A 23353-nucleotide genomic window follows, 5' to 3' on the forward strand; every position below is an offset into this window, starting at 1 on the left:
GGCCCTCTGTCTGCCTCAGTTTACTGTGTAAAGGTAATGGTATCTCAGGTGCAGCAGAAACACTGTCTGTAATCTTTTCATTAAGTAAGGTCTGACCAGGCTATATGTTGCTCTCACACATTCCTCTTTGCCACTCTGCCCCCATACTTCATATTTTGGTAGCCCTTTCCTAGGAAAGAAAGTTAGATGCCATCTAGTCAGTCATTGTTTTGTTTGCCAGAGCAAGCTGTTCTTGGAGCAAGAAGGGTATAGGCAATAGGAGGGACAAGGCAAAGGGGAGAGATAAGCTTTATACTAATACTTTGAGACCTGAGTATTTTCTACTCTTAACTGTATAGCTATGTTTATATTAAAAAAGGAAGTAAGTAGGCGGAAAGTTCATGTTGAGGGATGGAAGGGGTGATAAGGCATGACTCTTGCAAATTGGCAGAGTGATTTAGTAGGGTCTTTTGTATAACTTAAGCAGTGATCGCACAGCAGAAGTTTGTATTTAAAAATAGCACTAGACTGCACGCAGATTATGTAACAGGATTTTCCCATTACTGTGGTCTGAGTTATATTAATCTGATGTAATACTCAATACTGAAATTCAAAACTGATAATTGAAAAATAGTGGACAAACATTCAACAACTAGCTGCACATAAAAGACCCCACCAGAAACAGTTCCTGTAATTTTAAAACCAATAGGAAAATAAATCTAAGGCTAAAATAGATAGGTCATGAGTTTGGATGGATATCTAGAAAGATCTTCCTAGATGGATCCTAATAGAAGCAGGCATCCTATATTCATTCTTTAAACTGAGGTAGTGTATTACAAGGTCTGTGCTGCTAATGCTGGCCATGCTTGCAAGGTACCAAACCACAGAATCAAGCACCTTTGGACAATAGTTGGTAATCTCCACAGCTGTTAGTTAGGCCTGCCATGTGCACAGCATAAGGTACCAGCCCTCTCAGGACCTTGGGGCATAAGGCAGCAGAAGGAGGTTCTGAGCATTCTGCCAGCTGCTGCTCTCTTTCTTGCCCAGCCTCCGGAGGGGCAGTGCCTATCTCCAGTAGTTTGAAATGTTAGGTGTTGCTGCCTGTGCCAGGGTGATGGCCAGCACACAGAAGTTGGTGACAAAAAGCAGGATTCCTGAGATCCATATGGGATGGTAGAAGAATACACCTCCTGCAGTTGAGAAAGAAAAGGGCCGTAGCAGGTTGGACTTCATCTCAAACATGTTTGCAGTGCTGAAAAGAAAGTTGTAAAGAGTTCCTAGAAGGTAATAGCTGTGGCTATGTTGAATCCCAGCGCTATGTGCTAGAAAACCAGTGTGCATATCTGTGTTGTGCAGGACATCCTGTCTTACCACAACCCAGATCACTGTCTTATGGTTGTGTCTTGCCAGAGCTGTACCCAAAATGGGGATGGTAGTCAGTGGTAGATGTACCTGAAAGTGTTCTCTTTCCAGTGCTATGAAATCACAAGTCTTTAGAGAGAATATGATGTCCTCTGCTGCGTAAGGAAAATGGCTGCTGCATAGGCGCTGTCTGTAATTAATGTGCATTGTTGTACAGCACACTGTGGTGTAGATAGGGTTGAGGATTTTATACTTGGTACTATTAGTTTCCATCTATATTCTAGAACGTAGTGGAAGTGAATTCTCCCCTGGTTCTACCTTTTTTCTTGGAGGGTGTGTATGCTGTAGTAGGGACGTGCTAAGGTCACCACAGGGAATATTTCTGTACTTACTCATTTCTGACTCTAAGCCTTAGCCCATTTCTGATGTCCACTCACAAACTATCCTGTAATAAAAACAGCAAAACCCAACCTTTTGAGATTTTTAAACAGATTTTCCTGCTTATGATCTACCCAAATGATCCCTTTGCTCAACACAAACATCTGTGACAAGGTGTGTGAAGCTGAAGCGGGGGTTGTCCTTGCTATGTCTGCTCGGGAGGAGAAATATCCATTAATTTGAAATTAAGATTATTAGAAGCTGGGAACGTGTTTGTGAGAGGCAAATTTACTGATTCCTTCCCACAAGAGCCTCTGTTCTGGCTCAAAGAGCAGGGTGGGCTGCCTGGAGGCGCCCGGGCAGCGGGCGATGCCGTTTCCTGGGGAGCGGGCCCGGCCCGGCCGGCACGGCGGCAGTTGGAGCCTCGGGGCGGTTCCGCCCGGGCTGGGCCCTTCCAGGTTCTATCCCCGCTCGGGCGGGGGCGGCCGGTGCCGGCGGCCGCGATGGGACCGCTGCCGGGGCTCCTGCTGCTGCTGCTGCTACTGGGCGTGGCGGGGTGCCCCGGGGCCCGGGGGGCTCGGCCCGCGGAGCCGCGCGCCGCGTGGGTGACGGTGCCGCGGCAGCTGAGCCCCCGCGGCGGCGACGACGCCCCGGCCCTCTCCTACTGGCTGAACGTGGGCGGGCGGCCGCGGGTGCTGCGCCTGCAGCCCAGGAGGGGCCTGGTCTCCCGCCCCTTCACCCTGGTCACCTACGGCCGCGACGGGGCCCGCCGGGAGGAGCACCCCTTCGTGCGGGACAACTGCTTCTACCAGGGCGACGTGGTGGGGAGCCCCGGCTCCCTTGTGGCCCTCAGCACCTGCAGCAGGGGCCTCCACGGCGTGCTCTGGGTGGAGGACGATACCTACCAGATCGAGCCCGTCCCCAATGATCCGGCCTTTCGGCACATTCTCTACCGTATGGAGGGAGACAACAGCTCCGAGGGAGCCAGCTGCGGACTGACGCCGGAGGTGCTGCAGCAACAAAAGGCTGTGCTGCCGTGGTTTAAGGCTCCCAAGTCAGCGGGGGAGAACGAAAAGCTGAGGGACTGGTGGACGCACATCAGGTATGTGAAGATGGTAGTGGTCGTGGACCACGTGCGGTTTGTACAGTCAGGCAGGAGCAAATCCAAAGTCTTGAAGGACGTCATGCAAGTCATCAATGCTGGGGACATTTTGTGCAAACAGCTTTCTGTCCGGCTGTTTCTTATAGGACTGGAGATCTGGACTGAAAAGAACATTATAAATATTACTAACTCTATTCCCCAGGTACTTAATGCGTTTAACGGCTGGAGAAAGTCAAACCTGTTACCTCGGATGAACCACGATGTTGCTCACTTATTTGCATATCAGTGGTTTGGAAGCAGTCTGGGATTGGCATATATAGGGACAGTGTGTAATATGCACTGGGCATCGGCTGTTATTTCCTTCACTGAGAAAAAGATATTTTCAATTATTATCACATTTGTCCATGAGCTGGGCCATAATCTTGGGATGGTCCATGATAAACCGGAATGTAATTGCAGACGCAAGACGTGCATTATGTATGAACACAATTCTGAGACTGATTCCTTCAGTGATTGCAGTTACAAACAGTACTTTGAGCTGGTTGTAAATGGTGCTCCATGCCTTCGTCAGCCACCAGCACCTGGCAGTTTCTACACCGGGATAAGTGAATACTGTGGGAATAAAATAGTAGAAAGAGGAGAGCAATGTGACTGTGGTTCAGCATCAAGCTGCCGAAGGGATCCTTGTTGCCGCACAAACTGTACATTTACTGCAGGTTCAAACTGTGCGTCTGGAAGATGCTGCAAGAACTGTCAGGTCCTTCCAGCAGGAACACTCTGCAGAGCAAGTACGGGCAGCTGTGACCTGCCAGAGTATTGCAATGGGATTTCCCCTCAGTGCCCACTGGATGTATACCTACAAGATGGAACTCCTTGCAATGATGGTGTTTATTGCTATCAAGGAAAATGTTCTTCCCACAATGAAAAGTGCCAGCGTCTCTTTGGCAAACAAGCCAAGGCTGCCCCTTTAGATTGCTTTAAAGCAGTGAATACTCAAGGTGACCGGTTTGGGAATTGTGGTATTCGTGACAATAGCTATTTTGCAAAATGCAGTACTAAGAATGTCTTATGTGGTAGGATTCAGTGTGAAAACATAGTCATAATACCCTTCTTGCAGAACCATGTAACACTAGTCCAAACTCCTGTTCGAGATAAAAATTGTTGGGGACTCGACTATCACATAGGGGTGGCAAGAGCAGATGAGGGAGCTGTGGAAGATGGCACACCGTGTGGTAGTGATATGCTTTGTATCAACAGGACGTGTATGAGTGTATCAGTGCTGAACTACGACTGCAACATGACAAAGTGTCATGACAGAGGAGTGTGTAACAATCGCAAGAACTGTCACTGTGAGTATGGCTGGGCTCCTCCATATTGTGAATCCGAAGGATTTGGAGGTAGTGTTGACAGTGGACCCCCTCCACCTAGGAGGGCTGAGAGAGCAAAAGTAAGACTAGGACTATTGGTGTTTTATTCTGTGTGTTTCGTTGGAATAGCTCTTTCCATCCGTTATAGGCAGAAAGTAGAGGGATGGCTTGCAAAGATAAAAGCCCAATTCCATAGAATATTGCAGTTGTTTCAAAGACCAAAAAAAAAAGAAGTTCCTAAAGAAAAGTCTCCTGCTGGTAAGTTAAAATCCCCCAAAGATAAAAAAGCAGTATCTTGGGATTCTATTGAGGAAATATCCTCAGAGCCATCTGATAACTCATCAAAATAATTCAGCAGGTTCTGAACAGCTCTAATCTCATGTGATATCATTAAATGCAGAGTAAATCTTATCTCTGTATATTTTCTTTTAAGTTAAATGCAGGCAGTAAGGCATGCTGTTCTTTGTACCCTGAGCTCTTAAATTGATGTAGTTAAGTAAACTGCAGGTATTGTGTTTATACTTCATATCAACAGTATAAAAATGCAAACTTCTTAAAACAGGTGTAGATAGATGACTTATATGGTAGGATTCAGTGTGAAAACATAGTCAAAATACCTTTCTTGCAGAACCATGTAACGCTAGTCCAAACTCCTATTCGAGATAAAAATTGTTGGGGTTTCAACTATCACATAGGGATGCCAAGAGCATATGTCAAACTACTTGCTACTCTACTTGCTTCAATTTTCTCCTTCACCTAATGTTTTCTTCAATTCAGTGAGAGAGATGTTTATGAACATTGTTTTTGTCATTGGTTAACAACCAAAGAGAAAAAATTGCACTTGCAGTCTCCACTGGTTCTGTGTCTCTATTTAATTCACATCTATGACACACAAACAGGTAAGGAACCGGTATTGCAGTGAGATACAGCTGTCTGTTTCACAAGTGCTTACAGCTGTTTACAGGGAGCAGCCCTTCAGGAGGGAGGTAGATCATAGGGAACAGGGTCTTCCTTTTGTGGAAGAGTAGAGAAGGATTATCCAGATCACAACCAGTAAGCATTGCATTTCTGAACTGTAAAATATATGTCAACAAGGTAGTGACACCAAATCTGGCATTTCACAAGAACAAATAGTTTTTATTTCCTGGAAATTTTCCAGTGTCTTGACTGCTGACTGCTTCTGAGAAGTGCTGTGTATTTTATTGTCTCTAAGAGGAGCTGTCAGTGGGGCTCCTGAAGTTAACTGAATTTCTAAAGTATTCGGAATTATTCTGCAAGTGTCTCCTACCTAGAATACCTGCAATATTTGATAGATACTTTATCTGACTATCTCAGGGGGTTTCTTTTGGCTTATTCTCTGATTCTTTCTTCAGCTATAACAGAATGTGTCCTTGCAGCTCTATGGAGTGCTACACAGGAGCATTGTCATTTTAATTTTTTTAACACAACATAAAATATGTCTAACTTCTGAAAAATATTAGGGACATGGAAATACCATTCAGTAAGTTTTATTGTTATTATTTCTATTACAGTAGTAACTAGACCGTTCTATCAGATCAGCATTGAGAGGAGTCTGTTATCCAGATCACAGTTAAAAAAATTTTTTTAAAGGTGTTTCAGGATAAAGGGCTATAATGCACTTGTCTGCTAACAAAAGAATTATCTGTATTTAGAAAATAAAGAGCACACTTTTAGCAAACATTCTGTAAAGGCAGGATAAGTACTCCAACACTTGGGAACACTTGGGAAGAAAGATATTGGTGACTCTACAAATTGTTATGGTCAACTCTTGCTGCGTCCCAAATATATATGTTTTTAGAATATGCATTTTCCTGTAATTTTTTATGTGTATTTCTTTGGTGTCCTGTATCCAAAAAGGGCCAATTATATTATGATGGGATGTGAAATAGAAAGCATGTGATTCACAGTTTTTCCCAGCTTTTTGTGTAGAGCAAATGGGTCCTTAAATATTTATCTATGCTGTCGCAGAAATGAGGTAACACATTGTTTGTTTAGGCTGTGCTTATTGTCATGATACAACATGGATGGTTTTGATTAGATGATGAAAACTTGATCCTGCATTTATGTCAAAAGGCAAGATACTGCCCTTGACTAACACCACATTATTCCTCATGACCAGAGACCTCCTTTGGGGGCTGGGGGAGTGGGAGGGGTGTCCTCTAAGAAATAACAATTGTAATTCAGGTGTTGCAAACAAGGGATCGAAGACAGACAAGAGAGTTGTGAATTAATTGAAAGATGGAGATAAAAAGTAACAAAAGCACTACACCCAGCACCTTCCAAGTACCTGTGCACATCTAGTACCTACTAAAACTTTTTTTATTTTGCTTTTTAAATACAAAAAGAGTGGCAGAAGTTTCAGGTTGCTACCTTGATGGCCTGCTGTTGTTGATCAATAGTATACTATAAATTTCCAAGTATGCTCTCTCTATGCTGAGACAGAGAAACACTGGAGTCAGGGAGTTCTTGTTTACAGAGCTGCACACTGAGGAGACAGAGGTGTAAATGAAAGCACAATTTAGCCCAGAAAGCTTACTTACAAATGCAGTTTTGGGAAAGATAAAGTAATAAAATGCTGTAGGTTCTGTTTTTCTCTGTGCTTAAAGATTGTTCTGGAAAACCAGGACCTCCATAACTGGGAAGAGGCTTTCAGTGAGCTTTGGATAAGAGTATTTTTGTATACTTTTCTCGCATTTCTTCTTGGGCCATATGAGCAAGACAAACACGTATCTCAACAAATCCAGTTTATGTTTCATAAAATGTGTAAGCTCCCTTTCTGAGATTTTTCTCCTTGAAAATATTAGTATTAGTATTAATAGTATTGAGAGTTGAGAGTAACAGAACTCAACAGAAACAAGTGAAGCACAGTACAATTGCTCACCACATGCTGCCTGATACCTAGCCTGTCCCAGAATGTGTTGGGCCCCCCTTACAAATATCTTCCCAGCTTATATACGGGACATTCTGTGGTATGAAATATCCCTTTGTCCACCTGTCCTGGCCATGCTCCCTCACAGCTTTTGTGCACCTCCTCACTGGCAAGAGTATGAGACACTGGGAAATTCTCAACTTAGGGTGAATGCTACTTAGCAACAACAAAAAAATCTATCACATGAGTCACGGTTCTGCTCATCATTGCAAGTGTAATTGGACCTTGAATGCCTGTCTCCCACCTCTGAGGCAGGTGTTCTAACACTCAGTTTAGCACTAAGCATTAATGTTGTAGCAGTCAGAGATCCAGTGCCCAGGTTGTCTCTCCCTGTTAAATTCAGGAATCTGGAAGTGCAGATAATCTTGGAACGAATGCAGTAAAAACATCTGTTATTTTTACTGCAATACCAAACAAATAAAATGGTAGTGTAACATGGAGGACCAGATAAGCTGGTCCTCATTTTCATCAGAGAGGTTCCTGCAGCACGTAGATGTGGCTGTCCTCATAGTGCCAAGCAGTCAGGTGGTTCAACTGACATTGTTCCCTGTTGTCATTGTCTATATTCATACACTTATAGCATGTGCTGAAAGAGATAAGGATAAATTTTCCCTTGCTATTTCCCGATAATCTATTGGTTCAATAAACCCTGAGGTGCAGAGTCCCAGGTTCAAGTGGCTCTGTTACATAGCAAGTTGAACTAGCCCTTTATTGCTGGGTAACTATCTAGAGTTCTGTAGAGTTCTGAGGAAATTTCTCAAATCCTCAAACCAAACACCTTCTACAGGATCTAGTTAAGTATTTCTTGCCCCAGCGGCAGCACGGTGTTTCTATGCACCGTTTGTGTTTCTGAATCTAGATCACTTTATTGCACCACAGGGTAACTCGGCGTTGGTATGGATGCTCTCTGTGCTGCTTGCCTGTATTGGGCTTTTGCTCCTGCCCAGCATGGTCTGATCTGTTTTTCAGTTTGCTGTGAGGACAGTTAAAAGGGCTGGGAACAGGTCATATATCCCCCGTTCTTCTCTCCTACGCCTACCCCAGATAACTATGGCCTACTCCTTAACCTTCCTAGAGGAAACCAGCTCCAGCCTGGGGAGCAAGGCAGGGCCAGGCACGGATGCCGCGCAGGGGCCTGGGAAGGTGCGGGGGCAGGAGGACGCTGTGGTGCGCTGGGCTGGGCTCCCCTGGGCCCGCAGCTTTACCGCCTCTGCGGTGAGCGCCGGTGGCGGCCCCGAGCGCCGGTGGAAGCGCCCCGTCCCACGGGGACTACAACTCCCAGCGCTCCGCGGCGCGGCCCGGCGGCGGCCCAGGAGGTGAGAGCGGCTGCCCCGGGAGCCGAGTTCTCCTTCAGGCCGCAGCATGAACGGCAGCGTGGCGGGCGGCGGCTACACCGAGGAGATTATCCGCCTCACCCGCAGACCCTCAGGTAAGGCAGGGGCGGCCTCTCCGCGCTGGGTCCGCGGCCCCTCCCGGGCCGGGGCAGCCGCGCCGAGGCTTGCGGAGCCCCCGCCGAGCCGGAGCGGAAGCCCGGGGTGGCGGCGGCCGGCGGGTCGGCCGTGACGGGCACCGGGGCGGCGGAGGGAGGGTCCCGGCGGCGAGGATAGAAGCGCAGCGCCCAGAGGTGCCGGGCCCAGGGGCCTCTCCTGGAAATAGCCGTGGCGGATACCCTGCTGCGGGAAAAACTCGTGCCGTGCGTGAGGGAGAGCTGGCCGGGTCAGAGTCCGTCCTCTGCGGGAGCTCCGGTGGAGGCTGGTGTCCCTGCGGACAACTCGCCTCCGGTTTTCCCTGGAAGTTGCCATCTCCGGTGGAGCTGTGCCGCTGAGCGCCCAGCCGTGTTGGACACCCTGAGTGAGTCAGGGGCCATTCGGAAATCATGTGCCCTAAGTGGCCGTCCCCTGTGTTGTCAGCTTGGCGTTCATGGTGCAGCGTACCTTGAGACGCTTTGTGGTGTTTAGAGAGAGGAGCATAGGCTGGAAGAAATAGGGAATAGGGCAGTTCGGTGGGGCGTTTTTTGGTTTTGCTTTTCATGTCTCAACAGCAGGTGTGCTCATGAAAATCGTACATTTTTATAGGATTTATGGTGCCATTCAAATGACCTCACTTTCAGAAGTGAGGCAAGTAAACGCGAAATGTACGACTCTGGAGCAAAATCCTGGCTATAGAGAATGGCAGGCTTCAGGAAGGCTTTTGGAGCTAGAGTTGTACTTTGGTGTTTGAGGCCTTCTCTTTAATTTAAATGAGTAGGAACGAAAACGTGGCAGCCCTTCTGTTCTGCACAACTGCTGGGTGCAGCTGCTGGCCAGCCTTGGCTCCAGGGGCTCCCCAGAGACCCCAGCAGCCACGTTGTTGGTGGGTGTGTTTCCTTTCTCTGGGGTGGAGGTAGGTCCCGTGCAGGGCTGGTGTTGGTCCTGGCCCTCATGCTGGTGATCAGAACCCAGAGAGTGTGAGCAGTGCTTTGCCTCCCCTGCTCACCAGATTGGCCTCTGGTCTGAAAGATGTGTAGCCCTACCTGCATAGCCATGAGCTTCAGCTAATGAAGCTAATGTGCTTGTCAGGGAAAACTGTGCCAAATGAAGCTGGTTCCGATGGGAATGCTGTTTCCATACATCTGGGGAGCTAAAATTTTAAGGAGGGTGTAAGGGAATGTTAAAGGGCAGAGTTGAGAACGGTCTTGAGTATGACCACTGTGATTTCAGTCTCGATTACCATGAGCAGCATTTGTCCAGTCATTGAGATGGGCTGTGCATCTTTAGATTTAGGTTTCTAACTATGTTATTTGATTTGAAGGTCCTACATCCCCTTCCGGCCTTGATGCACTTTCCATGTGAATTATTACTCATTTCTGTGGAAGGAACAAAACACTTATCTGTGAAGTACAATTGGGTACTGTAATCTCTTGAATTGGAGTTTTGACTGCAACTTTTAAAATAGGTCTGATGCTAAACATGTCTGGCAAAAAGTTTGCATTGGTTGTGAATGTATTTCCAGTGGGCAGGACAGTGTATATTTGTCTTTTTCAAATTTTCTTGTATTCACTCTCTCATTTCCTAATCCTGCCAGTCTTGTTTTTTTTTTTTTTTAATGGACTTAATTTTTGAGGGACTTTTTTAGTTCAGAGAGGGTAAGTGAGGCATAGGGAGGTCTGCAGCCTCAGGGAGGGTCAGTAGTTTAGCCCAGAGCCTGCTTTTAAAGCTCTGCCATTCTACTTCTGATCCCTTATAGACAAGAGATTTAGTGCTATGTCCTCTCTCCCCTTTTCTTCCAGTTGTGCTGTGTCTTTTTCTGTGGCTGCATGAACTGGAAGGAAGAGAATAGCAAAGAGCTTGAGGATTGATAGGGAAGATATTTTTAGGCAGAGTGCAAGTCTGAGTGCTGGAAAGGAAAGACACAGTGAAAAAGCCCTGTGAATACTTAACTTGGTCTAGCACAAACTGCTGCTCTTTGGCATGAAGATCTGCCTCTGCTGATGGAAGCTGTGAATCTTGATTATTTTTCCAGTCGTGGGTAAAAAGTTGCAAAATGTATACTTTTTTCATATATATATATATATATATATATATATATATATACACACCTATTTTAGAGGTTTTATATATGGGAGAAAATCAATGTGTTCTGAGATCCTGATTCCTTCTTTCTGGCTTTTTAATAAATGTTGATTAAACCTTATACTTTCTGGAGTATTGATTTTCCCCTTTCCTAAGTTAATGGCTTTATGGCAAATAATTTTTAGGAGTGTGGATTTAAATTTTTTTTTCTTTTCATTTTCTATTGAAAGGTGTATTACTGTGCACAACTGGCCATTCTTGGAATAGATATTTTTCTAATTAAAATGTCAGTATTTCTTCAATTTTCTCTCACTTTCATTTTTCCCTCACTTGTCCAAAGCTGCCAGGAAGGGAAGGAAAAAAAAGGTGTGGCAAAATTGCTGCTAATATTTCTTTACTTCCCAACTGTAGATGTACACTTAATATACCATGAGTCATTTTGTAAATGCTTTAGTCTCCTATGACTAATTTAAAATGCTGCTTCCCAGCAGGCATAAGGTGGTTTTACTTTCATTTGAAACTCTGCTTCCCAAGGTTTCTAGTTCCAAGTTCGAGAGAAAATAAGAAAGAAAACAAAACCAAATAAATCAATCTGGCTGAATGTGGGCAGAACTTGCCCTCAGCTGTTCTTGACAATAGCTTTTGGATGACTGGTTCATGTCATAAAAAAAAGTTGGGTTTTTTTTCCATTTACTTTGATTGCATATTTGATTTTTGTTTTCTTTTTCCTTGGCTTTTGTCTCTTTTTTCATTGCAGGCCTCTTAGGGAGTCTTTCTTGTCCCTTTTTAGAGAGGAGCTTAGCTGCATGTACAGTGGGGAATCTCATAATCTTTGGGTTTCCAGATTTTTAAATTCAATTTGTTCTTCTGGGTTTTAATGAAACAAGAACTCTTAACTTTAGTCCAGAAGCTGGATCCAGCTAGATATCTGTAACTGAGGCTTCCTTTAAAGAATAATACAAGACGGCAAAAATGTATAGTGGACATCAGGTTTAATAAATGTATGTGTATTCCTGTTTGGTTTGCATTAAATCTGCAAACTTTGTCTTTATTTCCTATCATGTTTGAAATAATGAAACAGAACAAAGTGATTGTGTACAATTTGAAGTAGCTTCATGGAGCCTAATCTTCTTCTTGGAGGCAAAGCACACCACTTCCAGCTCCTGGGATGTGGAAGGGGAGTCTTCTGAGCTCTAGGTGCCCTCAAGCTGGTAGCACAGTTCTCCTTGCCCGTTTCCTCATCTGTAGATAGGGTCTTATGCTCCTTGCCTTTCCTTACCCTGTTTTCCAGCTCACAAAACGCTTGTCAGAGATGATTTCTTGTAGCTCAAAGATAGTGATTTACTATAATCTCATGTGAAATGCAGAATACTTTCATTTTCTTTCATATTGTGCTGAAGAAGTTTATTCCTGCTGAGGGCTGAATCAGCATCTCAGAAATGACGGCAGGCCCCTCACTATTCCCTAGCACCCACCTGAAACAGCTCACAGGTGTTTTGTGTAATGAAGTATTACACAAATGGGGTCCTCAGGCATTTAGTGTCTCTCCTCTGCTTTCAAGACCAGTTTTATTAAAATAACTTTCCTAGACAATGGAAAGGTAGTTGGAAAGGATAATGGAGATTTGTGTGCTGTGAGTTTTTGTATGGTGAAGAAAGCAAGATAATGTGGGAGGGTGCAGTCCCCAACAAGCAAAACAGCAAGAACATTTGAAGCTTTAAGCTTTTTCTCATCAGCTTTCTTTTTGGCTTGCCTTAGGGTTGGGCTTCAACATTGTTGGTGGGACAGATCAGCAGTACATTGCCAATGACAACAGCATCTATGTCAGCTGGATCAAAAAGGATGGGGCAGCTTACCTTGATGGCCGATTACAAGAAGGAGATAAAATTTTAGCGGTAAGCCCTTTCTTCTGTTGTCCCCTGTGTTCTTGATCAGTAATTGGATGTGAGAGGCAGGTTTTCCTTCACAGTGCATAGAGAGGAGGGATGTGGTGAATGAATGAGATGATCCCAAGCAAACTCCATGGAGGAGTCACCTTAGGGATCTGGGGAGAGCTCTGAGCTCTAGGGATGTGAGTACCTCTACACATGGGCTTATCTCCTCTGCCTTCTTGATTTGCCACAGAAGTGCTCTGTGGTGCTCTGCTTGTGTTTCCTCTGTGACTTGCCTCCCTAAGGTTTTAGAATCCTTGAAGTGTTCTCTTGCTCACAATGGATTATCATTTACACACATGTAAATAAGGATTTTCCACCTCTTAAATTTCTGGTTTTTGACTGGTAATCCATGATTTCTAATCCGTTTGCACAGGGGGTTTTTAGTTGATAAAATTTCTAGGCCATAATATTCTTCTCTTCATTTCAGCTCCTCAAGAATAACATAGGCTGCTCTCCTTTTAGAAAGTTGTTTTCAAGTATCTGATGTTCACACCCACTGGTTCTTCATATAGCTGGCAATCATGCAAGAAAGCTTTACAAAGTGATGGGTGAAGAAGTAGCCTCTCGTAGTATGATATACAACCTTTTTGTACTCCCTAATTTTATTTTACACTTGCTTATTTTGTTCCACATGTGATCTTTTTAGCTTCTATAGACTACTTTGCACTAATTGGAGCCTATTATTGATCCAGAAAGTGATATTAAGTTAAATAGAGAATATTCACTTTTTTTCTGACAGTTTAATATTTATCTACTTGTGTTTGGGATGTCTAAATATGAAGAGAAGGGAGGGACTGGATGTGATCAGTTGGGATAGAGTTAGGGATAATGGGGGTGAAAATGAAAAGGTAGGATGAATTCACTCAGTGAAGGAAATCAAGTGGGTTATAAAACCCTGTGCCAGGATAAATTACTTTAAATTAAAAAAAATCCTAACACTTGCAAGTGGATCAAGTGGATGCCAAGAAGCATGTATGTAATGGGGTTTTTTTGGTTGGTTTTGCTACATCAGTGTGCTTATAAAAGTGTGTTTACAACACTCTCTCAAACAGATGGATTTCAAAGGTACACCAGTAGATGAAACAAGGAAAGAGACTTAAAATAATAATTTTGCTGTAGCTGCTCTTTTATGTTCATTAGTTGTCAGAATCACACCTTTGATTTGTTTCCAGTAAAGCAACAGCATCAGAAGCTGCTATTGACACAACTGTGGTCTTTTATTCTTATTTTGCTTCTAGGTAGTTTTTTTCAGTACCTCTATGTTTTCACTTGGACTTTCTCATGTTCTGTCCTAACGTATAAAAAGACATCATAATATTAATTAATTAATTAGGATCTTTATGACTATAGTATTATGCCCCAAATGCAGAATTTTGTGAAACATGAAGATTTTTATGTCTTATCCTTCACATGTTAGCCTGCATCATTAAAAATTTGTTTGCTTTACCTTCAGCATCTAGATCTCCTTTTCCTTTTTTGCTAGATCAATGGCAAAGACTTGAAGGATTTGCGGCACAAGGATGCTGTGGAACTGTTCAGGAATGCAGGCTATTACGTCTCTCTGAAAATTCAGCGCAGGGTATGTTTTACCTCTTCCTTAGGGTTATTTCTGGCTCAGTTTAGACTGGTTTCTGTGATTGGTGGCTGTTTCATGAGGAAGAAGAGTACTGTGTCCAGGTGCTCAGTGTGATGCATGCATATAAAAATTTCGTTTGACCTATGACCTTCTCTCATTGCCTCAGCTGTGTCTCTGTATGACTTTGTCACCAGTGTAACCTTTGTATCAGTAAAAAAGGTGAGTTTAGAGATGTCCCCAGGTCTTTGTTTTGCTGGAGTGTGTTGTGTTTGCTCACTGTTCTCCCTTCTCAGAGGTAAAGCTTTGTGTGTGAAGATAGAATCTCAAGTTGCCCAGTTTTATTTCAGTGGCTACAATCTTACTGGAGACAGAACTCCTTTTGTTTCAGAGGCCGTCACTCAAGTTAGTGAATTGTGTGTACAGCCCAGTGCTACAAGACAGACATTGAGGTGCTGGAGCATGTCCAGAGAAGGGTGATAAAGCAGGTGAAGGATCTGGAGCACAAGTCTGGTGAAGAGCAGCTGAGGGGGCTGGGGGTGTTTAGCCTGGTGTTTAGCTCAGGAAGACCCTATTACTCTCCACAACTGCCTGGAAGGAGGCTCTATCCAGGTGGGGGATTGGTCTCTTCTCCTAGGCAACAAGTACAGGACAAATGGAAACATCCTCAAGTTGCATCAGCTCAAGTTTAGATTGGGTATTAGGAATTTCTTCACTGAAAAAACGTTGTCAAGCAGTGGAACAGGCTGCTGTGTGAAGTGGTTGAGTCACCATCCCTGAAGGCATTTAAAAAATGTGCAGATGTGGTGCTTAGTTAAATGGTAAACTTGGAAGTGCTGGGTTAATGGTTGGTCCTAGAGGTCTTTCCAACATAAATGATTTTACAATAATAGGAAATGTGGACTGCCATACTTTAAATATACTGGCACCATTTCAGATGTAAAAGGAGAGAAATCATTAATTCCCAGAGAGCATGGAAGTTGACAAAAGAAATACTGATCTACCCAAAGCATGCTGGGGAGAGGTGGCTTGCAATCCCTTTTCTACTCCCTTAACAAAGGAGTATGTCTGCTGGACCAGTGTATAAGGCAGGTAAGAAAACCAGAGAATTGCTGATGTCTTTTTCCTGGCAAAGAGAGCAGGAAATGGTGTGGTGGTAAGTGCATCAAGGGGTGACTGGGTATGTGTGTGTCATTTTTCTGCTGTATGAGGTGTGTCCTGCTCACTTGAGTCCTAGTTTAGAAAATGGCAGAGAACCATGAAGGTGTCTGGTAGTGACTGGGTACCCCGCATTTAAGTTCAGTCCATCCTAAGCTGTTTTAACCCTCCATGTGTGGAGTCTGCAGGTACCTAGGGAAACTATTTTGACCATTCTTACAGAACCACCTGGTCCAGACACAGAACTGGGGGCTCTCTTGTTATGGGTTCTGACATAAATAATTTTTTTTCCTTGTAGTTGCAGCCACAGAATGGCCCTGTGGGTCATGGAGGAGATGGAGAATCAGGTGGGCTTCCTCTGGCAGCCATTCTTGTGCCAGGCCTGGCGCTTGCTGCGACAGCAGTCTGGATCTTGCTGAGGTATCGACAGCGGATGTGAAGAGTTCACTGCTGGGATATCACTGCGTATTTTACACAGCTATGATGCAATTTAAAGATAGAGAATCAACAATCTTGTCACAGACTGATGCCAAAAAGGATCATTGCCTATCATCCAAGTTGCTGCTGATGTTCGTATATATTGTTTTGTTGCAGGGTGGATAGAAGCAGAGAGAAAAAAGGGAAGGGAGAGGACTGTGTTTATGTAAAGAGTGGGATAGCTGTATTTTTTGACAAATCGAGGAGGTTTTGCCATCCTCCTCTATTTTGCACCATGAACTTTCAAACGCACTCATCTATTCCACATTTTAAGGTTTAACTTTTGGTTAAAGGGAGTGGGAGTGATTTTAAATCAAAAAACATTTTCTAGAGGCTTTGCCTTGTTTCCACAGAATTTTTTCTTGAATCTAATGAATTGTGTCCAAACCATGAATAAAGAGAAGCAATGCAAAGGGTTTATTATTTTTACCATTGAAGTTTTGTTGGTTGTTGCTGAATAAATGCCTTAAATGTGTAAAATCTGATCTTTGGTTTCGCAGGTAAAATCTTCAGTGTTGCTACTGATTTAACAGCAACATGCAGTATTGGTGAGACATTTTTCCAGTTGTGAAAAGATAGAAGATAGCTTGCTGCTAGAAGAAGATTTTGATTGTCAAAATGATAGTTCATTTTTTGGTCAGAGTTGTAAGAGAAAGCTTTCCACAAAATGCTAGCATACTGGAGAGGGACAAACGGACAACTGAGTCACAAGGATAAGTGGTGGCAAGAGATTCAGGCATGCTGAAGCTGCAGAAGAGTCTTTAAATTAGTAGTGAAGCAATAGTTCCTCCATGCATCAGGTGGGTTGAAGTCTACATCTCTCAGGTTAGAGGTATGTTTTGGGGGTTATTTTTTTGCGCAGGGAATATTTCAGATAAAATTTTCTGTAGCAGCTAACTTGCTCTCTGCAGTCAGGAGACTCTTATGATGATTGAAAAGGAGAAGCTGAGAGCAGGCTGGGATTGTCCTGGCTTTTGCTTGTTTGTGAAGAGTTATGTGATGTTCAGGAGATGGGCAGTCAGCTTTAAGCCAGGGTAAAGCCTAGCAGGTAAAACCAGAGGGAAGAGACCCTCCTCTGGAAAGTATATGGCTGAATTTACCTCCAGGGTCTCATCTCCTCACTGTGATTTGAATAGATTTAAATGCCCCAGCTTGATAGGAGCTCTGTGTGTAAGACCTGTTTCTCTTGTCTCCAAGAAATCAATGTGTTTTGTTGTTTTTGTAAAAGAAAAGTAAAATGCATGGTCTGATCTGTATGATGCCAAAGAAGAGATCACATATGCAATATATGTTTTCAAAGAAAAACTGGTGTCTTGGTGCTTTACTTATCTCTGTTCTCATAGGACATTGCTGATGTATTTGAAATTGTTGTGTTTGCTCAAGGCTGTGTTCCTGCTGTCTGCTGGAGATAGAAGTGGTTATGCTGTTGAACATGGCATTCCTAAATCACCTAGGAGCTTCAGAGCACTTGGATCACATGAAATCTTGCTTTGGCCTATAGACTGCTCTAGTGTAAGGGGAAGAGCAAACAGGAAGAATTTTGCTCCATGTTCTTAGGGGACTTTGGGAACAATATTGATGTTGACTGGCCTGGGCTAAGGCATGCAGTGACTTGCCTTGGCCTGCAAACCAGTTGTGCCTGATAGCAGAAGAGCTGCTGCGTAGACAGATCTTTGCAGCTACCAGCAAAGCATGAACCAGCTTGTTTGTGACCTGCTCTGAATATTTGGCTGTGGTGTCCATGTGCAGCACATGTGTGTGTTAAGGTGGGTGATTAGAAATTGATGCTGTTTTATCACAGCCTTCAGAATAAAGAGGCAGACATTAAGAAAATGGCCTGTCTTGTTAGCTTTTCCCTGAATTGAGTTTCTGTGATGAGTAGTAGTATGTGGATCAGGCTAGGAGGATGAGAATTTATGGAAGGTAATGGTTAGTTTTAGTCATTTCCCATTGAAGTAAGAGAAAGCAAAACCTTTGGGATTTTTTGTTTGTTTGTTTAACCTTTCAGCTTTGTGACTTTGATACCATTCAGACATGACTGTCATCTATATTGCAGGCAGTTTATTAGGGAGGGGAGGGATTGTAATCAATGCTCAAATAATTGATGTGGCTTACTAAAAAGGAAAAGGCCCTTCTGGTGCATAGTGTTCACAATTATTGAACTGCCACTCAGTAGCTTTTTCAGAAGTCTGGGTAGTAGTTTTTACTCAGGATTTAAACCATCCAGTCTAAAAGTGCGTAACACCTTTGTGTACCTGCCTGGTACCAAACAACCCTTTCCCAATCCCCAGCCAGCTCTTGTCCCCTTTATTGACAAAACCCAAGTGGAAAATACCTCAGCCCCAAACTCTCCTGTGAACTGTGGCTCATGCTACTTTCTTTCAGCAACTGGACTGTCTCACCTAACCTTTCCATGATTTTCCAAAGTATTTTCCACTGTGTGGTTTCTGAAGCCTTGAGTTTCATCTTTGCACTAGATACTGGATGTACATTTTCTATCATTGTAGAAGAAGCAAATTTTAAAAAATCTAGTGACGACAGCTTGTAAATACAAGTGATCAAAGAGAGTTTTGCCTTTTGTTACAACTTAAATCTCTGGAGTTTTTACAAAAGATAAGTTGAAATCCTGAAGACAAACAGAAAGCATCCTAACTGTAGTTTATGTTTGTTTTGTTTAAGAACACATTTGCCATTAATACTGAGGGCAGCTGAAACTCTTAAATACCCATGTTTCTCTCCCATTCTCATTTGTTCCCTCAAATGTACTGTGAATGTGCTGATCTGCTGAAAAATGGATTTTCAGGTCCATAATTTAAGGACAAATCTATCTAGTTTGACTTAATGTATACTCTAAGCATTTGTGTCTCAGTCTTCAGAATTGTATGTGCTAATAATATATATACTACTAGAGCAGCTAAACTTGATCTGAAGATTGGTAGATGCACTACTTCTGGCAGTTTTTAATTAACACAAACTAGAAAGTAGTGTGTGGGAGGGAGAAGTGTCTTGCTTTCAGTTTGCCTTCAGGTTCCAACAACTGGTTTGTTAGGTTATTCAGTGCTAGATTAAAGAGGCCTCTAATAACTGATAGTCCCTCCCTTTGAGGGGATTTGTGTGTTGTAATTGCCTTACCTCTCACATTATTTTTAAGAGATGAAGCCAACTGAGCCCTTTCAGATTCTCTGTTTCTCTCTTTTAGTAGTTTCTGTGGTTCTGTGTACCCTTTCCAGTTTCTGTATTGCTTTGTAAAATCCAGACACCCCAACCACATGGGACTCTCACTGTTGACCTGTGCCAGTGCCCCATACAAGGAGTTTTTCATACCGTCTTTGTCTGCAAACTTAATTTTTTTTTGTTAAGGTATGGATAAGTACAGAGCACATTTCAGCCAACTCCCAAGAGCTTGCTTTTTCTTGACTAGACTTTACAAGTCTCTTAATGTGGCATACAGCTTTGCCCTTCTTCATCTGCTGTCTCAAGTGTCCTAAGGAATCTGTAAAAGAACACCATTGCCCCATGAGGGGTAACTTCTCTTAGTTTGTAGATCGAAAGAGTGATTCCATTTGGTCATAGTGGGACACTAGAAACATGTGTTAAGTGCCTGTATATACCAACTTCTAAATCCTTGTCCATACCCAATGTGACCTGCCTGGTGTGAGGGAAGGTGTCTGATGCTGCATTTTGTTGAATGCCTGCACCTCCTGTTTGCATTCACTGTGCACTGACCAGCCAAGATTACTGTCTGGTTTTGCCTTCTGCTAGATCATCAACAAAAATAGTGAATGGAGTTTGGTACAGGGGCAACTTCCCCCCATAGTTATGAGTTTTCAGTAGCTGTGGGCATCTCCTGATTTTGGGATTCTTTGTCTGTTTAATGGATGTATTTTGATAGCACATGGCATTGACTTTTAAAAGATACACCTATTATTTTCTTCAGCATGTTGCATAGTACTAAGTAGATTATGTTTGAGTGGTAAGTAAACTTCATCTGTTCTCTTGCTGGCAGAAGCTGATACAAGGATAAGGATTCGGTCAGGCGAGCTTCATGAGCCAGTGTTTTTCCCCATCCTCTCTCCTAACTTATTGATGTGGGCTTTACTTAGGGAAGTTATTTTTCTCTGCTTATGTTGAAGGACAGAATAGATAACTTACTAATGGGATAGTATCCCCCAGGCTGGGGGCCCAAAGGAAGGCTTAGACAAAGAATTCTGAAGGAGGGCCTTGACTATACCCTTGTCCTCAGGGTTTTCCTTGTGACACTGAGGCAGGCTCATGCTACATCCATGCTGTGTGTGGTACCTGTCATCTCTGGAGCTCTGTGCTCTTTCTGCCTGTGCAGCTGAGGGGACTCCAGGCCTTCTTAAGCTTCATTCAAGACAGGGCCATGTGTGATGAGAACATACACAGGTGTTAATGAAGAGCAGGGTTGAACATACTCAAAATAGCTTTCCTTGTCATATTTGACAGCTTTTGTCCTTGCTGCTGCAGCTGTAACTGATCATGGGCAAACTTCACTGCAGAGTGAGTGTATATTTCCTACCTGGCTGCCCAAACCAACTTTCCTAGGCTGAAACTCTTAGTAAGGAAGAGTAACTGTGATGTTTATGCAGGGTAATTATTCAAAGCAGTGTGTGAATGATAGGAGATTGTTCACCAAGCTGGTATCCTCGTGTTAGTGTCCAAGTCTTCCAGCCATGTTTCCATTTGGTAGAGTTCTCTTTCCTCTTGTATCTCTTTACCACCTCTCAGCAGCCCAGCATTTGTGCCTGGCTTGCATTTTTTTGCCACGACACAAAAGCACTGATCAGCTGAATATGTGGTTCTGAAGCTGTGGAATGAAGCTGGAAAATAAACCAAACATAATCCTGCTCATGGACTTCTGTGGCTGTGGTTATAAAACAAGAAAACTTAGTCAAAATGCTGCTTCAGAGAAAGCGCTTTGCTACTGCTGTCTCCAAATGCTGTTTCAGATGCTGGTGCCAGAACACGTATGCTGCTGTTTGAGGTGAACAGTGCAATATGGAGATGTGGGCTGCTGTGAAAGGCCCTAATTACAGAAGATGGGCTGAAGAGGGAGAAGGGTTTGGATAACCCTGAGGACTCAACAGCTGCTGCTAAAGGACAAGGTTTGTGCTTCTGTTAATACTGGCAAGTATCTCTGCTGATTCTTTGCAAAGCAGGTCCTACTTGCCCAAAAGGCAGGCATACTGTTTTTGCATAAGGTCTTGATTTTGAAGCAGTTAAATTTAAAGGGATTTGTTCTCAAAGGCTTCAGTTGACTGAAACAGATTCCAACAGTCATGACATTTAACATTTTAGAAATGAGATTGTAGGCTGCCCTTTAACGGGGGCAACCATTTCTGATGTGGAGCAAAACAGCAGAAGATACAGAGGTTCAACATCTAGCATTGAGAAAACCCCCAGTTTTAAGCTGGTGTTCCCACCATGATTCCCCTGGTAGTGGGGAAAGGTGGGAGGAGAAGGAGGATGGCAGATAGTTATCAAATGACTGTTACTTGTCAAGTGCTGATCTATTTTAAAAGCACGAAAATGGAAGCTGTGGCACAGGGATGAGTTAACAGGAGGGCAATCCACGTGTGCCACATACCTGTCCTCCTGAGATTTTCATTCAGAGAGAAACTCAGCTTGTTTAACATGCCTTTTAAAGGTATTCCATACATCTCCCATATGGATTAACTCCTAAGGTGCTAAAAGTAGAATGCTTGCTTTGTGAAACCAGCAATGATGGCATTTTTCTGTAATTTAACAATTGTCTGCATAAATGCTTTGCAATGCATAGTTGCTTTAGCACCCATACTTTTCATGAGGGCGCTTGATACCCTTAATCTATCTGAAGATAGCTTGAAGTGTGTAGCAAAGTATGGATGAAAAGAATGCAATAATACTGTGTAAATACAGAAATTACCCATCTGAACAATCAGTGCCTGTTGAAGATACAATCACTGAGCATTAGTAATTCATTAGCAATTCTCGACCCATTGATTTCCAAGGTGGCAATATCATATTAATGCAATGTTCTTGTCATCTAAATACACATTGGTGGTTGTTGTTTTATAGGGAAGGGTCATACAAATGTTCCTGCAAGTTGGGCAGCAGGACTGCTAAGAAGAATGTGGAGCGAAGAAAATGACAGATTAGTGCAAATGACACATTGTGCAGATGGTTAAAGGGATGAGTCAGACTCGGATGTGCTAATAGCTGTTATTGATGAAGGAACTCTTTCTCAAACAGTTGTTAGTATGGTTAAAGTTTATCATCTGGGGGCTTGTGTGTTTATCCCCAGGCTTTAACAACACAGACTGTTCAAGAGCTGACACTCAGCCATTTGCTCACAGCTGCTTGCACACATGGCTGCATGGAGATCTTCTCCAGCAAGATGATCTATGCCAGAATCAGGAACTGGCTGTACTGTTTTCCCTTGGCTAAGGGGATACATGTCAATTTTTGAAATAACCTTAAAAAGGCAGGAAGAGGGCAGAAAATAGAGAGCTTTAATATTTCACCCAGCACATCTTTAGCTTTACAAACCATAACAAATTGCACACTAGAAGTATCTAGTTACATACAGCAGGAGGAAAATCTGCCCATCAGTGGAGTTACCTGTGTCAAAGAGAGGGGATGTTCTTCTTGCCTTTCACTTCTTTCACTGCCTAAACAGTTCCCCACTTTTTGAAGAGGCTGTATTGATTGTGCTTCTTTCAGGATGAAATTAATGAACGTTTGCATGGTAGGGACAACTCCAAACAAGGGAACTGGGTCCATATGTCATACAAATTCAAATACACTTTACTGGACCAAGTGTTTGTTTGGAGTGGAGAGAATGCCATAGCTCTCTGAGCGATAGTTCACCGGCACCAACTATTTTCTAGGAATCTGGTCTTTTTCCAAATCCCTGGTTTTGGATTTGCAGAGCTTCTGTTGACGTTCTGTCCTCTCTCTGAATGGAAGAAACCTTCACACAGATAATTTTGCCTCTGGTCAGCTATTGCAAAAGGTGCCTCAGATGGTTATAGGAACTCAGGGAAAGGCACAACTGCCCCATAACAATGAAGATCTGCTCTCAAGTAGAAAGAGATTTGACTATGACCCATAGCAACTGTGTCTGGCCACAAATCCTGCTACAACAGCAGCCTTAGAATACTGAAGTTGTGTAAGAGTCATCAATATGAAATACATACTTAGGTGCTCTTTAGTTCATTAGTAGCACAACCTATGAAAACACACCATGGAGTGTAGGTACACAGTTTGTGGTAACTGGGAGTGGGGCTGCAACAGAGCCTTAATCCCAATGGGCTACAGCTGTGTGGGCCAGGTGAACAGCATTGAAGGTAATGAGACACAGAGTGCCCAGGTGCATTGACCAATCACCAAAGGGCACACAGGTGCAATGCATGTACCATAAGGGTACAAAAGGCTGGCCTAAAGAACAAGAAAGAGCAGATGCTTGCAGCTTTCTGAAGTGACAGTTGCTCTGTATGGGTAGATATCTGAAGCCTTCTGG

At 43.3% G+C, this 23353-nt stretch overlaps 2 protein-coding genes across 2 annotated transcripts; both read left to right on the plus strand.

Moving 5' to 3' along the window:
- Window positions 1–1402: 1402 nt before the first annotated feature.
- LOC118687338 (disintegrin and metalloproteinase domain-containing protein 20-like) lies at window positions 1403–4938 on the plus strand. Its single transcript, XM_036384261.2, has 2 exons — window positions 1403–1421; window positions 2029–4938. The coding sequence occupies exons 1-2, from the start codon at window positions 1403–1405 to the stop codon at window positions 4536–4538; spliced, it is 2529 nt and encodes an 842-aa protein (XP_036240154.2). The 3' UTR covers window positions 4539–4938.
- Window positions 4939–8387: 3449 nt separating this feature from the next.
- On the plus strand, window positions 8388–17136 carry SYNJ2BP (synaptojanin 2 binding protein). The gene is made up of 4 exons (XM_036383841.1): window positions 8388–8567; window positions 12448–12584; window positions 14107–14202; window positions 15653–17136. The coding sequence occupies exons 1-4, from the start codon at window positions 8501–8503 to the stop codon at window positions 15791–15793; spliced, it is 441 nt and encodes a 146-aa protein (XP_036239734.1). The 5' UTR covers window positions 8388–8500; the 3' UTR covers window positions 15794–17136.
- The last annotated feature ends 6217 nt before the right edge of the window (window positions 17137–23353 follow it).

The sequence above is a fragment of the Molothrus ater genome, chromosome 6 (assembly GCF_012460135.2).
Source record: "Molothrus ater isolate BHLD 08-10-18 breed brown headed cowbird chromosome 6, BPBGC_Mater_1.1, whole genome shotgun sequence".
NCBI lineage: Eukaryota > Metazoa > Chordata > Aves > Passeriformes > Icteridae > Molothrus > Molothrus ater.